At 25.2% G+C, this 17,467-nt stretch overlaps 1 protein-coding gene across 2 annotated transcripts in view; it reads right to left on the minus strand.

The window, feature by feature from the left end:
- LOC107168011 (uncharacterized) overlaps positions 1-17,467 on the minus strand; it is a 126,352-nt gene that overhangs the window by 70,003 nt on the left and 38,882 nt on the right. For both annotated transcript variants that reach the window (XM_015517265.2, XM_089225702.1), the window contains one exon: positions 15,236-15,492. In XM_015517265.2, coding sequence (XP_015372751.1) covers positions 15,236-15,492 — 257 coding nt within the window. The remainder of the gene's footprint in view (positions 1-15,235; positions 15,493-17,467) is intronic.

The following is a 17,467-nucleotide window of genomic DNA, read 5'->3' on the forward strand; positions in this document are numbered from 1 at the left end:
GCATAAATTGTATTTAGAATAAATTTACTTAAACATTAATTTCTGATTATTACATTAAATCAACCATGGAAAAAAAATTGCTACGATTTTTAGACCGATAAAGATTTTAAAAAAATTTAGGAAAGTTGATTGAAATCTGAAATATAATAAAACGAGATGAAATGTATTTCATTACTGAACAGATAAATTTTAGTATTAAATATAGTGAAACTTTACTTTTCAAACAATATCGTTGTGTAGGTATTATTAAGTTAAAACTTAAAATAGTAACATTTTTCTAATAAAAAAATAATAAAACTATTGTCAAATATTATCCTTGACCAAAATGTAAAAACTTAGTATCTTAGAGTATATCATTGTAATATAAATCAATGTTTTCGGAACTCTGTTAATAAAATAAATAAAATATATGTGGCATGAATTATCATCACATGAAAAACTGTTACTAATCGTGATAAAAGTTTTAAAAATAATAGATATTATCTATATTCTTTTTATATTTTAATAAGCACATTTAAAGTTTTCATCAAAGTTAAGACAAAATTATTATGATAAATGGATTTTTAAATAATTTAATTAATCACAAACTGTATAGTTTTATTTTTACTGTATAGTGGAAAATATATAAATATGAACTGTTCAATTAAAAATGCAATGTTTGCTTTAAAGTATTTTTATTTATTTTATATTTATATATATTTTTTTATTTAGTACGATGGTATAACTGAATGTCACGTTGGATTCATCATCCAAATTCGATATTTCCATTCCATATCTTCCATCAAATTCAATGAGACTTTTATGAAAGAAAAAAAAATTAATTTATGCAGCAATAATTAAAAGCGTCCAAAAAACTATCAATATTATTTTATTCTCATGTGAAATGAAAATAGAAAAAGAAAATAAAAAATAGAAAAAATAGATTTTATCAACAAAAAAAATTATGACCTGCAAATAAATTTTGTATTTATACACCGTCTGAATATTTATTTTAATCCCCTTATTAATACGTTCCAAACGAAATTGACGTTATTTTAAAAAGGTATTTTTATTATTATCGATATCGCATGAATTGAATACTCATGTTGTAGTAGGTAGTACTAGTATTGTTTGCTTTTCTCTTCTTCTCTGCGATTATTCCGTTCACTTGTCACGTCATTATATTATACTATTGCAGAGGAAAATCGTTAAACGGTTCTTTCATTATTATAAATATTTCATAACCGATATATTGTATTACAAAAAAAAAACAACAATAACGAAGCTCAAACATACAACGATGAGACGTGTGCGTTGTCGGTGTATAAAAAGTTAAAAACGCACTCACGGGGATCCGTGCTATTATACCGCCAGAAAAGCGTTAATGATATGAACACAAGCACGCGGAACGATACAAGGGAAGCAGGTGGTTGGTTTGACAAAGAAAAGAACACACCTCATTACATGATCCATATCTAAGCATCAATTATTATTTTATTGTTTCTGTTCGAATGTGCATTTTTAGTCGGTATTTCAGAATAGCATATAATGCACACACAAAAAATCGTTACCTCGCAACATAAGTATTAATATTTAAAAACAACAGAACCTGTGTTGTAAAAATGAAAATGTAAAATTGGATTTATTTTTGTTGTTCTGATTTTAGATTATACCTTAAACATTAATAAAATTCACTAGAATTTCCACTATTTACATCATTTAAGGCAATTAACATTTTTTAAGTAAATCTGTACTTTAAGAGAAAACTGGTCAAATAGATGGCAAGTCTGATAAAAAGCTGTGTTCGGTCGTGTTGGTAATAGACGAATACAATGTTATTTTATGTGCACTTGTCGCCATTAGCACGAGCTTATCATGATTGCTTAGGACGCAAAAGAACTATGGTTGTCGTAAAACTAATAACGAACAATAACGAGCCCTTTAGCAGTGCATAAACATGACGAAGTGTTGAACGTTGAGCAGTCATAAAAATGATTATTCTACGAATTTAATTTAGCCATGCGTTAATAGTAATAATAATAATAGCAATAATTAGCAAACAGTTGTTATTCAAACTAACTCGGTGTAATTGAGATAAATAGAAATTCTGCAACAAGACTAAAGAAATTATTTTTAAATGTAAGTATCGATATAGTCATAATGAAATAAATTGTTGTTTATAGTGTCAAAAGATATACATAAGAACTCATGTAATTTCATTAATGTATACCTATAAAGATAAAATAACAGAATTTAAAATTTAGATTTAGAATTTTTTATGTATAATGTAAATAAATGGTACTAAAAATTATTTTACCAAGAATTACTGACTATTATTATAGTAATAGATAAAATGTATTAAATAAATGTAATTACTTGCATTACTTTACCATATACTATAATATTAATTGATTATAGGCAGATGCTTTTTTCTTTTTTTACAGGTGTAGTAAAGTATTATAAAATTACTATATTAAATATTTTGTACGTTATGCTTTGTGTGAAACGTAAAAAAGTGTACCAGCAAATTATATACATGTTCTGCATAACAATATTAATGAAAATACATCCAGGCAAAAAAAAAATGAAATTAATTGGTATTATAGTAAGTGTTTTTAAATTAGTTCTGTGCAAAACGAATTATTGTACGTGTTGTACAATCGTTGGTGCGCTGTTTAAAAAATAATCCTTCAGTGTGATTTGAAATATCTGTCAGTATATGCCAAGAAACAATTTTATTCTACCCAAATGAGTCATTTGTATTGAATAAATACATGTCCAAACATTGTAAATGGTATGCACAACAAAATTATATTTAATAGCAGGTACACTAATATTTCTAATGGTTATATTATTTAATGGTCTGCAAACTCTTTAGGTACATTTAAACATTAAAATATTGTCGATAAAAGTTTACAAAAACGTATAATGATAAAATGAATCACAGTAACAAATTTTATGTAAATTCATTTAAGACCAACTAGACCAAGACTCTTTACATTTGTGGTATGCGTACGATAAATAAAGTGATGATATAAATTACAATTGGTCACTGGTCGCTATCGATACTCTCTTACATAAAATTAATTTATCCATGATTATATTAGCATACAGCATTCATTTATTACTTGATAAATTATTGAAAATGTTTTTCTACTAAAGGTATTGTTGTTTCCCACAGCACACATTGTGAATGTGAATATTGTTACAATGCCTTCATAACTAATATTGTGTATTTTGTGTTGTATAATGTTAGGGAAATCCCACTAGATTTAGCTTTACTAATCAGTACCTACAAAGCCATAGGAATATACTTTGAAAGTAATCACAAATTTAAATGAAAAACAAACATCATTAGGTAAAAAATAAAAATAGCATTTAAAATATTTGTTTGGTTTTTTATTTAGTTTGCGGAAAATAAAAAGTAGATTTTCGGTTATGAGAGAGTATCTTATACGAAAGTGATGTAAATGATAACGTACAAAATTAAATACAACAAAAAAAATGTAGGGATTCGTTGTTAATGCGAAGACTATGCCATCTAAAATACAATGGTTATGGTTGACACTAAATAGGGATTTAAAACTATATAGTTAAAGTATAACCAAATACTTCGTTATAATGACGTATTACACATTTATACATATCACAATATAAAAATGTTCAATGTAAACATCTAATATAATTTTTTACCTATTATGGAATATGTTTTTTTATTTATAATATTTAAAATACATCAGCACATATTAACGCTTTGACAAGTTTGGATAACAACTAGAATGTATTTTAAGTGCAGGCATAATATATAATAAAAAAAGGTACAAATACTCTACGTATAGGTCAATAATAAAAATATAATATCATAACAAAAGCAATTGATACTAACTATAAGAAGATATAATCGTTTATTGATTTAGGTTAATCGTATGAAATCTAAATAATAGAATTCAATAGAATTATGACCTGTCACATTTGGACATTCACTAGCATTGGCTTTTATAACAATAATATGGCACATACCTTTATGATAATTATTATGATGTAGTGAACATTGGTAATTGCCAGTTAGTGTCAACATTTCAATTGATACTATTTAGCGTAATATAAACCAATAAACCGTTATTCAATATAATATTATATCAAAACCATTAAGAGGCATCATGATAATATAAAAATAATTATTATAGTAATTTAATATTTAAATTATTCGTCTATATAGATGAGAAAATAAAGATACACTATATTTGTACATATATTAAACTTTCTTCTTCTAAATCTTATAAAACATTACTATATTGTTAGTTACCTAATTTTGTATTAATTATAATAAATATTTAAGAGTTAAAAAATAAAATTTTAATATAATACAATAAATCGAATTTTTATATTAAATGTGTTTTAGGTTATGAGATCGATTAATAAATAGGTTTTTCAATTATGTGTATTTTGTTTGTATCTCTTAACTCTAAAGATATACTTTTTAAACCAGTTAAAATGATTCAGTCTTCATTTTGAGAAGAGTTTCCGATAGAAAACTAGGTGTAATTCGAAGTTTAAGTTTTAGGAAAGTTAAAAGTTAAAAGTTCCCCGTACTTTTAAAAATAATAGGAAAAAGCAACAATAACAACAACAAAAATTATGGAAAAACATGAACATATTATGGATATTATTATTTTGTTGGAATTCAAAAATGAATACTCGTAGATATTCAACATTTTCACCTAACATATATAATATTTCAGCTGTTTACCCTAAAAAATATGATATTTTTAGTTCTATTATGTATAGCTGTTTATTTTTGTCTTTTTATGAATTATTAAATTTTTTTTATTTATATTGATATACTTTTTTTTTCTTAATAAAAATCTTGAAATACTAAAAAAAAGCTTGTAATAACTAGTTTTATAAATAATAAATTATCACTGATGACGAACTAGGCTTAAAACCTTTCCAGGTATACCATCAGACCAATTTCCACGGTTTTTATTTTGTATTGTATATCATAATATAAATATTATAGCTACTTAATTTAATTTGTTATACACAGACTAGAGTTATTTAATATGCCCAATTATTATTGTTACGCTTGTTTAATATATTTTTGTACAAATTATATAAATTAACTAATTACTATAATTAACGCCAATTGCTTTAAATAAAATTGTTTAAAATAGCATAAAAGAGTGGAAAATATAAAAGCATAAACAGATATCTCAAATCCAAAGAATATAAACAGTAAAAAAGAATTATATAAATCAACAAAATGTATTCGGAATGAGTTTTAATATAACTACTTTTGTGATATAAAAAAGTAAAAAGAAACGGATACATATGTATTGCACATTTCACTATGTATATTATATATTTTTATTTTTGTATTTTCTTCAAAAGCTCGTTTTTCATTTAATTTCCTTGTGAAAAAAAACTTTGTGGTTGACTCAGCTATAATTTTGTCATAGATTTATTTAAATTAGGTTGTGAGAGCTAAAAATATCAAGAATCATTTGCACTAATTTTTTTTTTTTTTTATTCAAAAGAAAAATAATAAATAGGTTAAAGAGTAAAACACGTAGATAAAAAAACTATAAAAAAAATCGGAAAATCGGCAAGTGATAAGTTTAAATGATGTGTCGAACATTTTTTATAAAATAATAACAACGTACATAATATTAAATATTATATAAACGCTAAAACTGTACGTTTGGATGAAAATACTGTTGGATCGACAAGTCTACAAAATTATGAAAGAATTTCGGTGATTACCGTAACGAGTGAAAAGTAAAACGATTATTGATCGACCAATATAAACTCTGATTACATTTTCGACTTCCATTTAATAAGTACCTACCTATATTTAATGCATTTGGAAAACAAGACGAACGCAGTAATTTGTATTTGGGTGGAATTTTTTGATACAAGTGAATATACAATTTAAAAAGTAATAAATCGTATACAGATACTTAAGAATTTATGGTGTTTGCACTCATCATTTATCTGTAATATCAATTTTAAGATAGTGATTATAACTATGGTAAATAACAATCCTAAGGTTTTGTTCTAACTATTTATATAAGTTTTAAAATTTTAAGTATATAGGTATGTATTATATTATGTAATATGTCAGAAAATTATAAAACAATCAGTCAATATAAACTAATATTGTATTTTATAATTTACAGAATTAAATAATTAGGTAATTATTTATTTTATATTAATATTATTAGGTAATATTTGGTTGAAAATAAGCCAAAAACTAAAATAGATACAGTTAAATTTTATCATTTATCAGCTGTGTTATTGATACTTTGCATTTTTATCGAAAATACGAATAACTTTCTAATACTTTGAATTTTGATATCACGTGTTACCGCGCTGTACTTATATATCCAATTCCTAACCAATTGATAGATACAGCAATATTATAAAACATTCCCTTTACCCAATCGCATATTTACAAACATTCTAAATAAATATACTGGTACCAAGCCAACAGATTTTTGGTTCCACTATAAGAATCTAAAATAAATTTAAATCTATAATATTGTGTAGTCTCATGCGTGTGTCTTTGAAAACGTCAGATAAATTCGCAGCTCAGTTTATTTAATGGAAACGCAATGAGACTGGATTTAGAGTATCGAATGACGAACGCCATATAGATAACATAACCTCGTCTTTGTCCCCTTTTGAAAGTAGAACTTTGAATAATATGTACGATTGAAACGATCATTTTCTAATGCGCTTTTATGCGAAATTTAGTGCCCAAATGATTGTGTAAAGAGTAAGAGACACAATATAAAAAAAAAGCTTTATACGAGTAGGTTATATTAAAATATTCATACAATTTTTATCATTATTAGTTATTACAATAGAGAATGAGGTTAATGATACTGTCGTTTTTCTATATTATGTCATCTGTAATAATATAACACTCGGTTTTTTTTATATATATATTATATATCTGCTTTATTGTTATGCTTATAAAATGTTCTTCGTTATGCCATTCCATAACATTGAAAGTACTTGTTAGTTATCGAAATCACTGTTTGATTTAGATCCTAATAAATCTTATTCGAGTTATTTTACGATAGGCGATGATTTTATACGATAATAAATACGTATTTACAAAAAGAATTAAGTATATAGTTGAATTGTTCATACAAATGTTAATAAAATGTTCATTTTATAATGGCTTTGTACAAATCTTTATCAAAATTAATATAAATATGCTATTTGTGTTAGGGTTAGGATTATACCTTAGTAAAATAACCTCCTCAGACAGGTACAATTAAATTTCGACAAGAATTTTCGATCTAAATAAGAAGTCCTACTGTGATTTCGAAAAGATCTAAGACCCTCTACAGGCTTTCCGATGCCCATCATGTCATGGGTTCAAAATCAAAAGAGGTTATCTTAAAATATCAAAATATTGTTCAGAAAATAAATTTTAAATTTCAAGCTGTAAGTACGTAGTATCTTAATTCGTTTATGATAAATTATTTTTGAAAATTGTCAAATCTACGTATGAATTGATATAGCTTATCAGCGTTATGTCTTGAAACATTTTTTTTTTTTAAGTAATAAGGTAGGTAATGAAATATCTTAGAGTTTTGTAATTTGAATTAAATATGTGTTGTCTTGGAAATAAATTCAGTAAAATAAAATAGTAAATAAAATATAAAGTAATATTAAACATAGAATAATTTAATGCTACTATTATATATATAAAATGATTGTACTATTTATAGTAAAACTATTAAAGAACATAATTTTAAATTATTTTAGTTTAGTTTTTTTTATCTAATAATCATGCATGATTTTTCACAAGATTGAATTATACAGAATTGATTACTAAACCTATAAATTTATAAAAAAAAGGGGAATTTTCAAAAAAAATTTGATTAAGCATTCTTTGGATTTGAGCCCACAATGTTTCAACCAAGTAAGAGAAACACATATTGGGGTTCATACCATAGCATACCTTTAAAATTTAGATAATTTTCAAAGCAGTTGATATATTTTAACTTGTGTGAAAAGTATCCTGTAGATCAATTTCAATTAGATCAATTTTATGATGTGACAAAAAAAAAAAAAACAAACAAGCAAACAGACAAAATTTGTTTAAAAAGATAGCTTACAATTTAAGTGATTATAAATTATTTAACTTATAAATTATTCATTCAGTTATTTAATTAGTAAATAAAAAACTGCCAATAAGCTTTTTTTTAGATACACTGCAGTAAGCACGAATAATAGATATTAAGTATATTTTCTGTTGGAAAATAACATTTCATTTTGTTACAAATCTGTAATATACATAAAAAAAAAATCATAAAGTAAATTCCTAATTAATAGTCTTTATAAGTTTTTAATAGAATTTCCCGTAAATACGTATTTTAAGTATGGTTTTAAAAATTGAAGTTGAATCTAAATCTAACAAAGAGCAAGGTTAGTATATTCACTTATTCACTTTTAAGAGATATAACAACCCAAAAAATATTCGTATAAATAACCAGGCTATTCGATGGAATAAAAAAGACAGCTCAATCAAATACTCGGGTGTTCACCTAGATGAAAAACTTAACTGGAACATTCAAATAAACAAAAAACTCGTACGGGGCTATATAAGGATGATAATTCTTTACCCTCTAGTAAACTACAAATCAAGTCATCACTCCTTCTACATACCTCAATAATAAGACCACTGTTAACATATGCCTACCTTGTTTTGAAGGCAGCCTCTCCTACTAAAATTAAAAAGTCCAAACTCTCCAAAACAAAATCCTTAAGATTTCCCTTAAAGCAACATGGTTAATGAGGAATTGCCAAATCCATAACGATACTGGAATACCCTTAATAAGTATCTGTATTAAAACCCATTTCTAAAACTTTCACGCCAAGCTTAAAGTCTCGGATGGCACCTGTCATCGCCAACAAGTGAGCAAAACCTAAAATAGGCGCTTACAACCTCAATTGTCCAGACATACTCCCAACGGATACCGGAAAGCACTCATCAGAAGATGAAGAATAACTAAAACTATTATTAATATTAAACTTATAACTATAAACTAATACCATTATTATCATAAATATAAATGTAAACTTAAATTGTATTTAACTATATTTGTAATAGCACCCGATGTGCTGAAACATTTTAAAATAATAATAAATGAAAATAATAATGATGATTAATGAACAATATTCGACATTCGTATATGCTGTAAAACGTATGTTATTTTACTTCATATATTGATTATTAAAATTGTTCTAGATTTAAATTCAAACATCACGACCATTAAAAGTTTATTGATATTCTATATTTTTGATCTTGAAACATTAAAATAAGCGAGTATACATATTTTATGAATTATTTATTTTATATTTCCTATTTATGAATGTTTCATAAAGTTTTAACGGTGGTTTTTATTGTTCAGATTAATGCAAGTACTTACATAGTATAGTATCACAAACATAAACTGTTACCTAGTGCTTGAAAAATATACTATGTCTAACGACCAATAATAACAAAAGTTCGCTCAGAGAGATTACATACTACCTTTCAGTTGAGTTTAGTGAGACCGCTGTAAGTTTTGTTTATGACTGTCGTACTACATTTAATTTGCCAATTACGTCGTGGCAAGCATTCATTTCTAGTGGCGTCGACCCTGGCATTATTATACAATCGATCAGCCTATTTCACATAGACATAATAATATATGAGTGTACCTACTATATTATTCTATCTAATTTTGTACTCTTGATATATTGTTCGAAATCAAGAAAACATACATAATTCAGTGATTAATTATTAGCGATATTCAGCTTTTGATAAATATTATATAATATATACTATACCGTTATATATTATGAAATCTTGCTATTATATTGTACAGGAAGTAACTATCATAAAAACTATCAATTCAAACTCTCCTTACTTTAGTTGACCCGTAGGTCAACGTAACTTCTTCTTACGATTAACGTAAGGTTTTGAGATGTATAGTAGACTTCAAAGGTAGATACTTCAGAATGCGCAATTATATAGATGTTATGTAGCTTCAAATTATTAATGATTACAACCTTAAGGTTATATAATACATATTTCAATATATAATAAGAAAATAGTGTGAAATACAATCATATTATGAATTGTATAAAAAAAATACAATTCCCCTTAAAAAAAAAAAAACACACACTGATGGCACATTATAATATGTAGAAACAGAATTTAAAATTCATTGAATTGTAGATTGAAATATAACGCGATGAAATTCGCTTTAATACGAGTTTTGTCAACTTAACTACAACTTATGGAATATATTTCGTTTCAATAATTTTTGCCGAATTATTTGGTTGTTATGACTATTGACTATTTTTAAATCACTATTAAAAAGGACATCATAATTATTATGATATTTAACAGAAATTTATAATTTATGGCTTATCAGTTTTATACATTGATTTTACGGTATAACTGTCTCGGCAAGTAAGTTTTAAGATTAGGTCGAATGAAGAATTCATGAGTTTAATATAGTGTACAGTATAGATATGTACAGTGGGACATTTTAAGTAGTAATTTACAGTGTTGATTATAATAATATTTAAATTAGTAAAATTATAGCTCAACATATATGTAAAATTCCTACTAAATAATTAAATACATTTTTCTATTTATACCTAATAAATAAACTATTTGAAAATTTAAACGTAATTATAAGCTTTTATTGAAAAATATTTAAAAACTAAAAGAAAAAAAATGATTCTTTATAATATGATATCATGCTACTTCAAAAAAACCAAATTTAATTTATAATATCATAAAACAGTGGCTGTTTCTTTTAATATTCTTTAAAAAGAAAAATCCATACCATTTAGAATACATTTATTTTTTTAAACATTTTAATTTTAATATTATATTATATGTTCAGTCTTTTCCGTTACCTGACAACCAATCTTCCGTAACCTAATCGAGGTTTAGGTTCATACATAAACTACCTAACCTACCTAAAACAGTATTAGGATTTCAACTTGCACAGATAGATGTTAAGTTGACTTTGCCTAGTACTTTAAAGGGAGCATCATCCTCATGAAAAGTTTTGAGCGTAGCCGGCAGATGTAGGAAACGGTCCTCTAATCTAATGGTTTTCGATCAGTGGGTTGCTACCAAATTATGGATCAAGTAATCTATAAAATTGGGTCACGATAAGTCTTTAATTAAATTTTAAAAAATCCATATTTACATATTACTATATTATAATGTTCTCCATATTTTTCTTAGTTTTAACACGGCGTATTGTATAGGCAAAAGCAGTACACTGATGTATAGGAATGTATTTCTTAACATTCTTTGCTTTTAAATTTGTAAGTAACTGGTTTAAAAGAATCCTTAATTATCAATTGCAAGTGATGTTATAAAGTAGGGGTCGGAAAGTAATTTCTACTGGAATCTTGAAAATTAAAATAATAAATAAATGAGGTCCAAATAAAATTTTTTGTCAATTCTTTATATTTTTATGATAGTTATATGAAGATAAAAAAATTTAAGATATGTTTAAGTCCAGTTTTCTGCCTTCCACGGTTCGCCAGTTGCCTAACATTGTTATTGAGTAAACAATAAAATATAAAACAAATTGCCTTTTTATAGACTGCTTTTGCAAACTGTTGCTATAAATATATAAAATATGGGTTTGGATATAAAGTATTTTAATAATTATATAAAAGTTATGGGTAAATTCAATTAAATAAATTTCTCATATTTTAGTGGAAAAGGGCATTCTTTATATGAAAAAAAATTAAGATTTAAATTTTATAATAAATAACCAAGTATTTAGAATCATCGTTTTATAATAATATAATACAAATAAAACAATAAATTGTTTTTATTTTTGTAAAGCTACTTCTAACTTGTCTTTTTATTTCCTTTGATATTCTTTATTTAAAGTAAATTAAGTCATTTCTTTTGATAAGCGCTTTAAAAATATTTAAAAAAATATAAATTCATATACATATAATTCTATATGAAGAAATAAATTACCCATGAAAACGAATTACATATCATGTAAAACAAATATTTTGGTATTATTTAACTTAATTTTAAAAACAAAAATTAAGTATTAAAATATTTATAACATTGATGAAGGTATCTGTTGTTTATTGGTATTGCATATATTTTGAACTATTCACATATGGTGATTGGAAAATCAATAATATTATGACTATTTTTGTAAATATAAAAAATGTACACTTTTAGTTCTTAAAAAAGCGGGTAAGTGGATGTCGCTCTGCTGTACATTAAGGGGTGGGGTGGACCTCTGACTAGGGTAGGTTAAATTTGAATGCAATGATAGGTATCATTGTATACGAAAAACGATTCTGAACGGAGACGGTTTATCTGTCCAGGATATATTATAGATAATTAAATATTTTCAAATCTTAGATTTAAAAAGAAAATTTTTTATGAATTTCTAGCTTAAAATAATTTGTGAATTTTCATGATTTTTACGTATTTTGTCAAAATTCAAATTTTGAATGCTTTTAAAAAAAATGTTGCATATAATTTCTTTTATATTTCAACTGCTATAGTAAAAATATAATAGTAGCCTTGTATTAAATTTTCAAATCTTAGATTTAAAAAGAAAAACTTTTATGAATTTCTATCTCAGATAATTTGAACATTGCCGTAATTTTTACATATTAAGTCAATATTTGAACTTCAAATGATAATAAAAAAAAATTGTGCCTATGTATTCTTATAATTTTTTAATCACTATAAGAATAACCTATGAGAAACGTTGTATTAAAATTTCAAGTATTTTGATTGGGCCAAAAAAATTTTATCGACACTTCAAAGAAAATTTTCAGAAAAATTGAAAATTTCAGTTGTCTTTAAATATCTCAAAAAAAGTCAAAATATTTAAAAAATTAAATCATGGAAATAAAATGCCAATCTAAATAACTTGTGGAATTTCCAAGTATCTACGACTTATACTTTTTGAATAATTACAAATATTTAAAATTATTTGAGGATAAATCGTTATCGTTACGCTATTTCGTAAAAATTTCAAATTCAAACGCACTTTAAATTTTTCCTATGATGATGCTTCGAGTTTTCTCTATAGCTACTTGAAGGAAAACTTAGTGTTGTATTTTTAATCCTTAGTTATAGACACAAACAATTTTATGATTTTTCAACTTCAAAATTACTTGCAAATTTTCGCGTTTTCGACAGATTTCGTAAAATTTTGAACTGTAAACGCTCATTAAAAAAAATTGTGACTTACGATTTTTTAGCTACGATAAGAATAACTCATAAGGAACCTTGTATTAAATTTTCAAGTTTTTTTAGTTATCCAAAATTTTTTACCGACACTTCAACAAAAAAATTCTCATAAAAATCGAAAATTTCAGTGGTCTATAAATAACTCAAAAAAAGTCAAAAATTTTTGAAAATTAATTTGTATATAGATAACACATACATAAACATTTGGTGAAAATTTCAAGTATTTACAGTGATTAGTTTTTGAATTAAAACCATATAAAAAAATCAATTTGGTCGAAAACTGGTTTTGCGTAAAAATTCCCGTTTTTCTATCATTTTTTTTTTTTTCTCAATTTTTTTGAAAACTGTTGGAAAATGTTTACTTTTGACCTATATAATGCACCAAGTATACTAACTTTTACACCGGAAACCACCCCCAAAGTTTGAAATTGAAGAATTATTTCGACTAGTTATGCTGTACACAGACATAAAACCAAAAAAAAAAAAAAACACATCATTGTAAAATCAATACATACATCACTTCGTTCAGAATCTAAAAGGTGAGTATTGTTTCAAATACACCACAAATAAATTATACTCATTGTATTTCATATGGATCAGAAAAAAATATTGTAAACATTATATAATGGAATAAAAATTTTACTATTTTTAACAATTGATTTTAATTTTTCAGTTTTTACTAAATTTATATATTTTGTATTTTTTTCTCAATGATTTTTGTAACTATAAACATTATGAAAATCAATTTATTTTTAATTTAAGTTGAATGACGATATCAATGCATTAAAATATAGAGTATTATTTTAGCAAGTTGAACCCCAAAACGAAGTAATTATATTACTATGAATTATGATTTCATAATACAAACATAAATTATGATAACAATCAAAGCATGTTCACGTATAAATAAGCGTGCTCAGACTAGTATAAACAACGTCAGGTATAATACATAAATACGTGAAATATTGAACAGATAGTTGATATTAAACTATAATATGGATATGTATCATATTTTTATTCACATACATTTAATTGATAACTATATAGCGACCGTTAAAACTTTATTATTAAAAAATATGTCACGTATCAAATATAATTTTTTCGTTATATTAAAACTCAAAATAATGTTTGGAACAATTATAATGAACAATTTTAAAATAGTATTGTTTTTTTATAATTTGTAATAATTAATATTATTTATAAGAAACTAAAATGTTATTATACCTAGTACTATTTGGCATATTTATTTCACAATATTAAAAACGAAGTGTTATATGTCATAAGCTATGACATAAAAAGCAAAATTTTATAGTTTCTAAATGTCATTCTATAATGACTATAATAAAATTCATTTTAATTAGGTACGATCATATTATATATATTTGCAGTTTTATACATTTTGCCATACTGTTTATTGTTAACAAATTTTATATAATAATAAATGCAAATAATGAATTATATTGGTTCGTTATCGAAATTTTGAGTCCCAATTTTTGTATTTTTGTATTTTTTTTTACCGCTGTTTCGAAAACTTACTTATGTGTACCCAGTGAAATTGGATATATAAATCCACTTTATTCATAAACCTATCACAAACTTGACAGTTTACTTTTTTTGATACCTACTGATTTATTCTGTGTTTTTATTAACAACATCATACAAATAATTATCTAGTTTAATTTTTAGGAATTACGTCCATGGATTGGTGCGTCATTCGATATTATATATTTATTTATAAACTAATTTGTCCTTGTCGTGCGTCATGTTCCATGCTAAATGTAAATTGATTTTTTTAATATTCACCAGACAAATGATATTTGAAACAATCTTATTGGTTAAGTAAGACTGTTTAAAATAGTAAATATTACATGGCTAAGTTTAAATTCACATATCAAAAAACATTTTAACGGATACGAATCTATTACTATAGTTCCCATAATTTCATTGCACAATTTTCAATATTTTATTATGGTGTTTGCTTACCTGAGATGATTTCTGGGGACGTTCTGAATATCCTTGTAAACCATATGAAGTCGGACCGTTTCTGATTGGCAATCGCTCCTTATGGACCAGGCGTGCTTGTCACGGTCATAACATTGCGTTTTCGTGGGCGACGCCACAACTCCACTAGACGTTGCAGACGACACCCCGTGCTGATTGATACCCGTTATAACTATGCTGGATATAACTTCACTCAATGTGTTTGCCAATAACATCTCTAAATGTACCCGAATCGTGCCCTAAAACAGTATGGATAATTATTGTAAATATTAAAACAAAATATTTTACGATTAAAATATATATATTATATATTAAGAGTAGATATACATAATGCAGTCTATTATGATTTTATTTCTAAATTTATCAATTGTATTTTGATATTCCAGCAGTATTTTTAAAATTTCATCTCGAAGCTTACTTCGATTGGTTAGGTTTGATTAAATTTACACAAGTGCTCATTATTATTAAGGAAAACAATTGCATAAGAGTACAATGTTATTTATATGTGCTTAAATTTTAAATATTTAATAATAATTTATAAGTTTATAACTATTAACAATGCAGTGCACATGGAACGAAAAAAATCAACTTTAATTTAATTTATATACCTACATATCATACAGTTTTGGTTATGGTGTGTATAATATACATGCATGATTATCCTAGGCTATTTTAATTTCCAGTTTACCTATCTATATTATTTATTCTTAGTCAGATATTTTTATGGATTAATTCATTATTTACGAGTGAAATTGTATCCTTATAGATGTTTTATATATTTTACCATAGGTACAATAAATAATAATATATACTATAATACTAACTATAAATCTTGTTCCTAATTATTATTAATTACAATACACAAATAAATTTGATTGCAACAGATGATTTTTAAACACATTTATTTAATTTGTACAATCTGTAAGAGGAATTTACAATAAACACAATGGAGGGTTATATAACAAGTCTTGGTTGGCTTTAATGAAGAATTTATTCAATAATACCACATTATGACGGGATAGTAAAACAGATAAAATAAAAATATGATTTAATAGTTAAAAAATGATTTCTTAAATTTCCAGATTTAACAAAAAATTAAAATTAATGTCTCCATAACGTCAAATCTACACATTTTATTGTGTTGAGTGTCAATTTCCTGCTCTCCGTGGGGAAACTAAAAACGTTTGAATAGTAATTTCTTTGGTTTATTCATTGATCTATTTACTGTAGTTTAATGTATATGAAATTTGTATTTAACTAAACATCATAATATTACTAAAATTAAGCTATGTCAATAAATATACATTCATAAGAGATTGCATTAGAAATAAATCCATGTTCAGGGTAGAATGTCGAAAAATATCAACATGAAAAAGACACAGTTCAACACTTTCAGGTTTCTAGAATAAAACGTGTTTGAAGATAGAGAGGGATATACTATAACAACGCGAATTGCAATTTATCTAATTCATTTTAGACATAAAAGCTGCTACTGCTGTCACATACCTACTTTTTTTTTTTTTTTTATTTATTAACATAAGACATTCCTAGCCTAAGGCTATCTAAATCTAGGGATATTTACAGTTTACATAATATTTTTAACATTATAACGTGATAATTAAAAGATTTTTAAAGGTACTAAGGATAAATTACATAGGTAATAAAATATACATAAGTAACAAGGTGCTTACAATAATAAGATATTTACATATTTACAATAGTATAACTATAAGTAACAGAAGTCGTAGAGTGATCTGGAAGAAGTGCATGTGTAGGGTGAAGATTTGAGTGTTGGGAGGTGGCTTAGTGTAGAAGGTCGTGGGGACGACCTCGTTTTAATCGACGATGAGTTGGGTGGGTGAGTAGGTTATAGTGAATTGCACCTGATGAATTTTGAAGAGAGCAGTGAAAATTATTTGCTAATGTTTTAATATGAGCTTTGATATCTTGACATACCTACTAAGATACACAATTTTTGATCAACGTTTTATTCTTAGTAACGTTTTGGACTGGATTTTCTTGTTAATAACAATACCTTTCTATTACAACAAGACACTGTGGGTACATTATCTTATAATAATTTATTTTTCAGGTACATAAATATTAATATTTAAAAATGAATGTAATAACAAGAGGTAGGCTTTATATTCTATTAAAATCCTTAAAATATGATGTTTTGTTCTCGTTTAAAATAGGTAATATATTTCCTTAATA

Source organism: Diuraphis noxia, unplaced genomic scaffold, assembly GCF_037042655.1.
Source record: "Diuraphis noxia isolate RWA-SAM2 unplaced genomic scaffold, SU_Dnox_SAM2 contig0004, whole genome shotgun sequence".
Lineage (NCBI taxonomy): Eukaryota > Metazoa > Arthropoda > Insecta > Hemiptera > Aphididae > Diuraphis > Diuraphis noxia.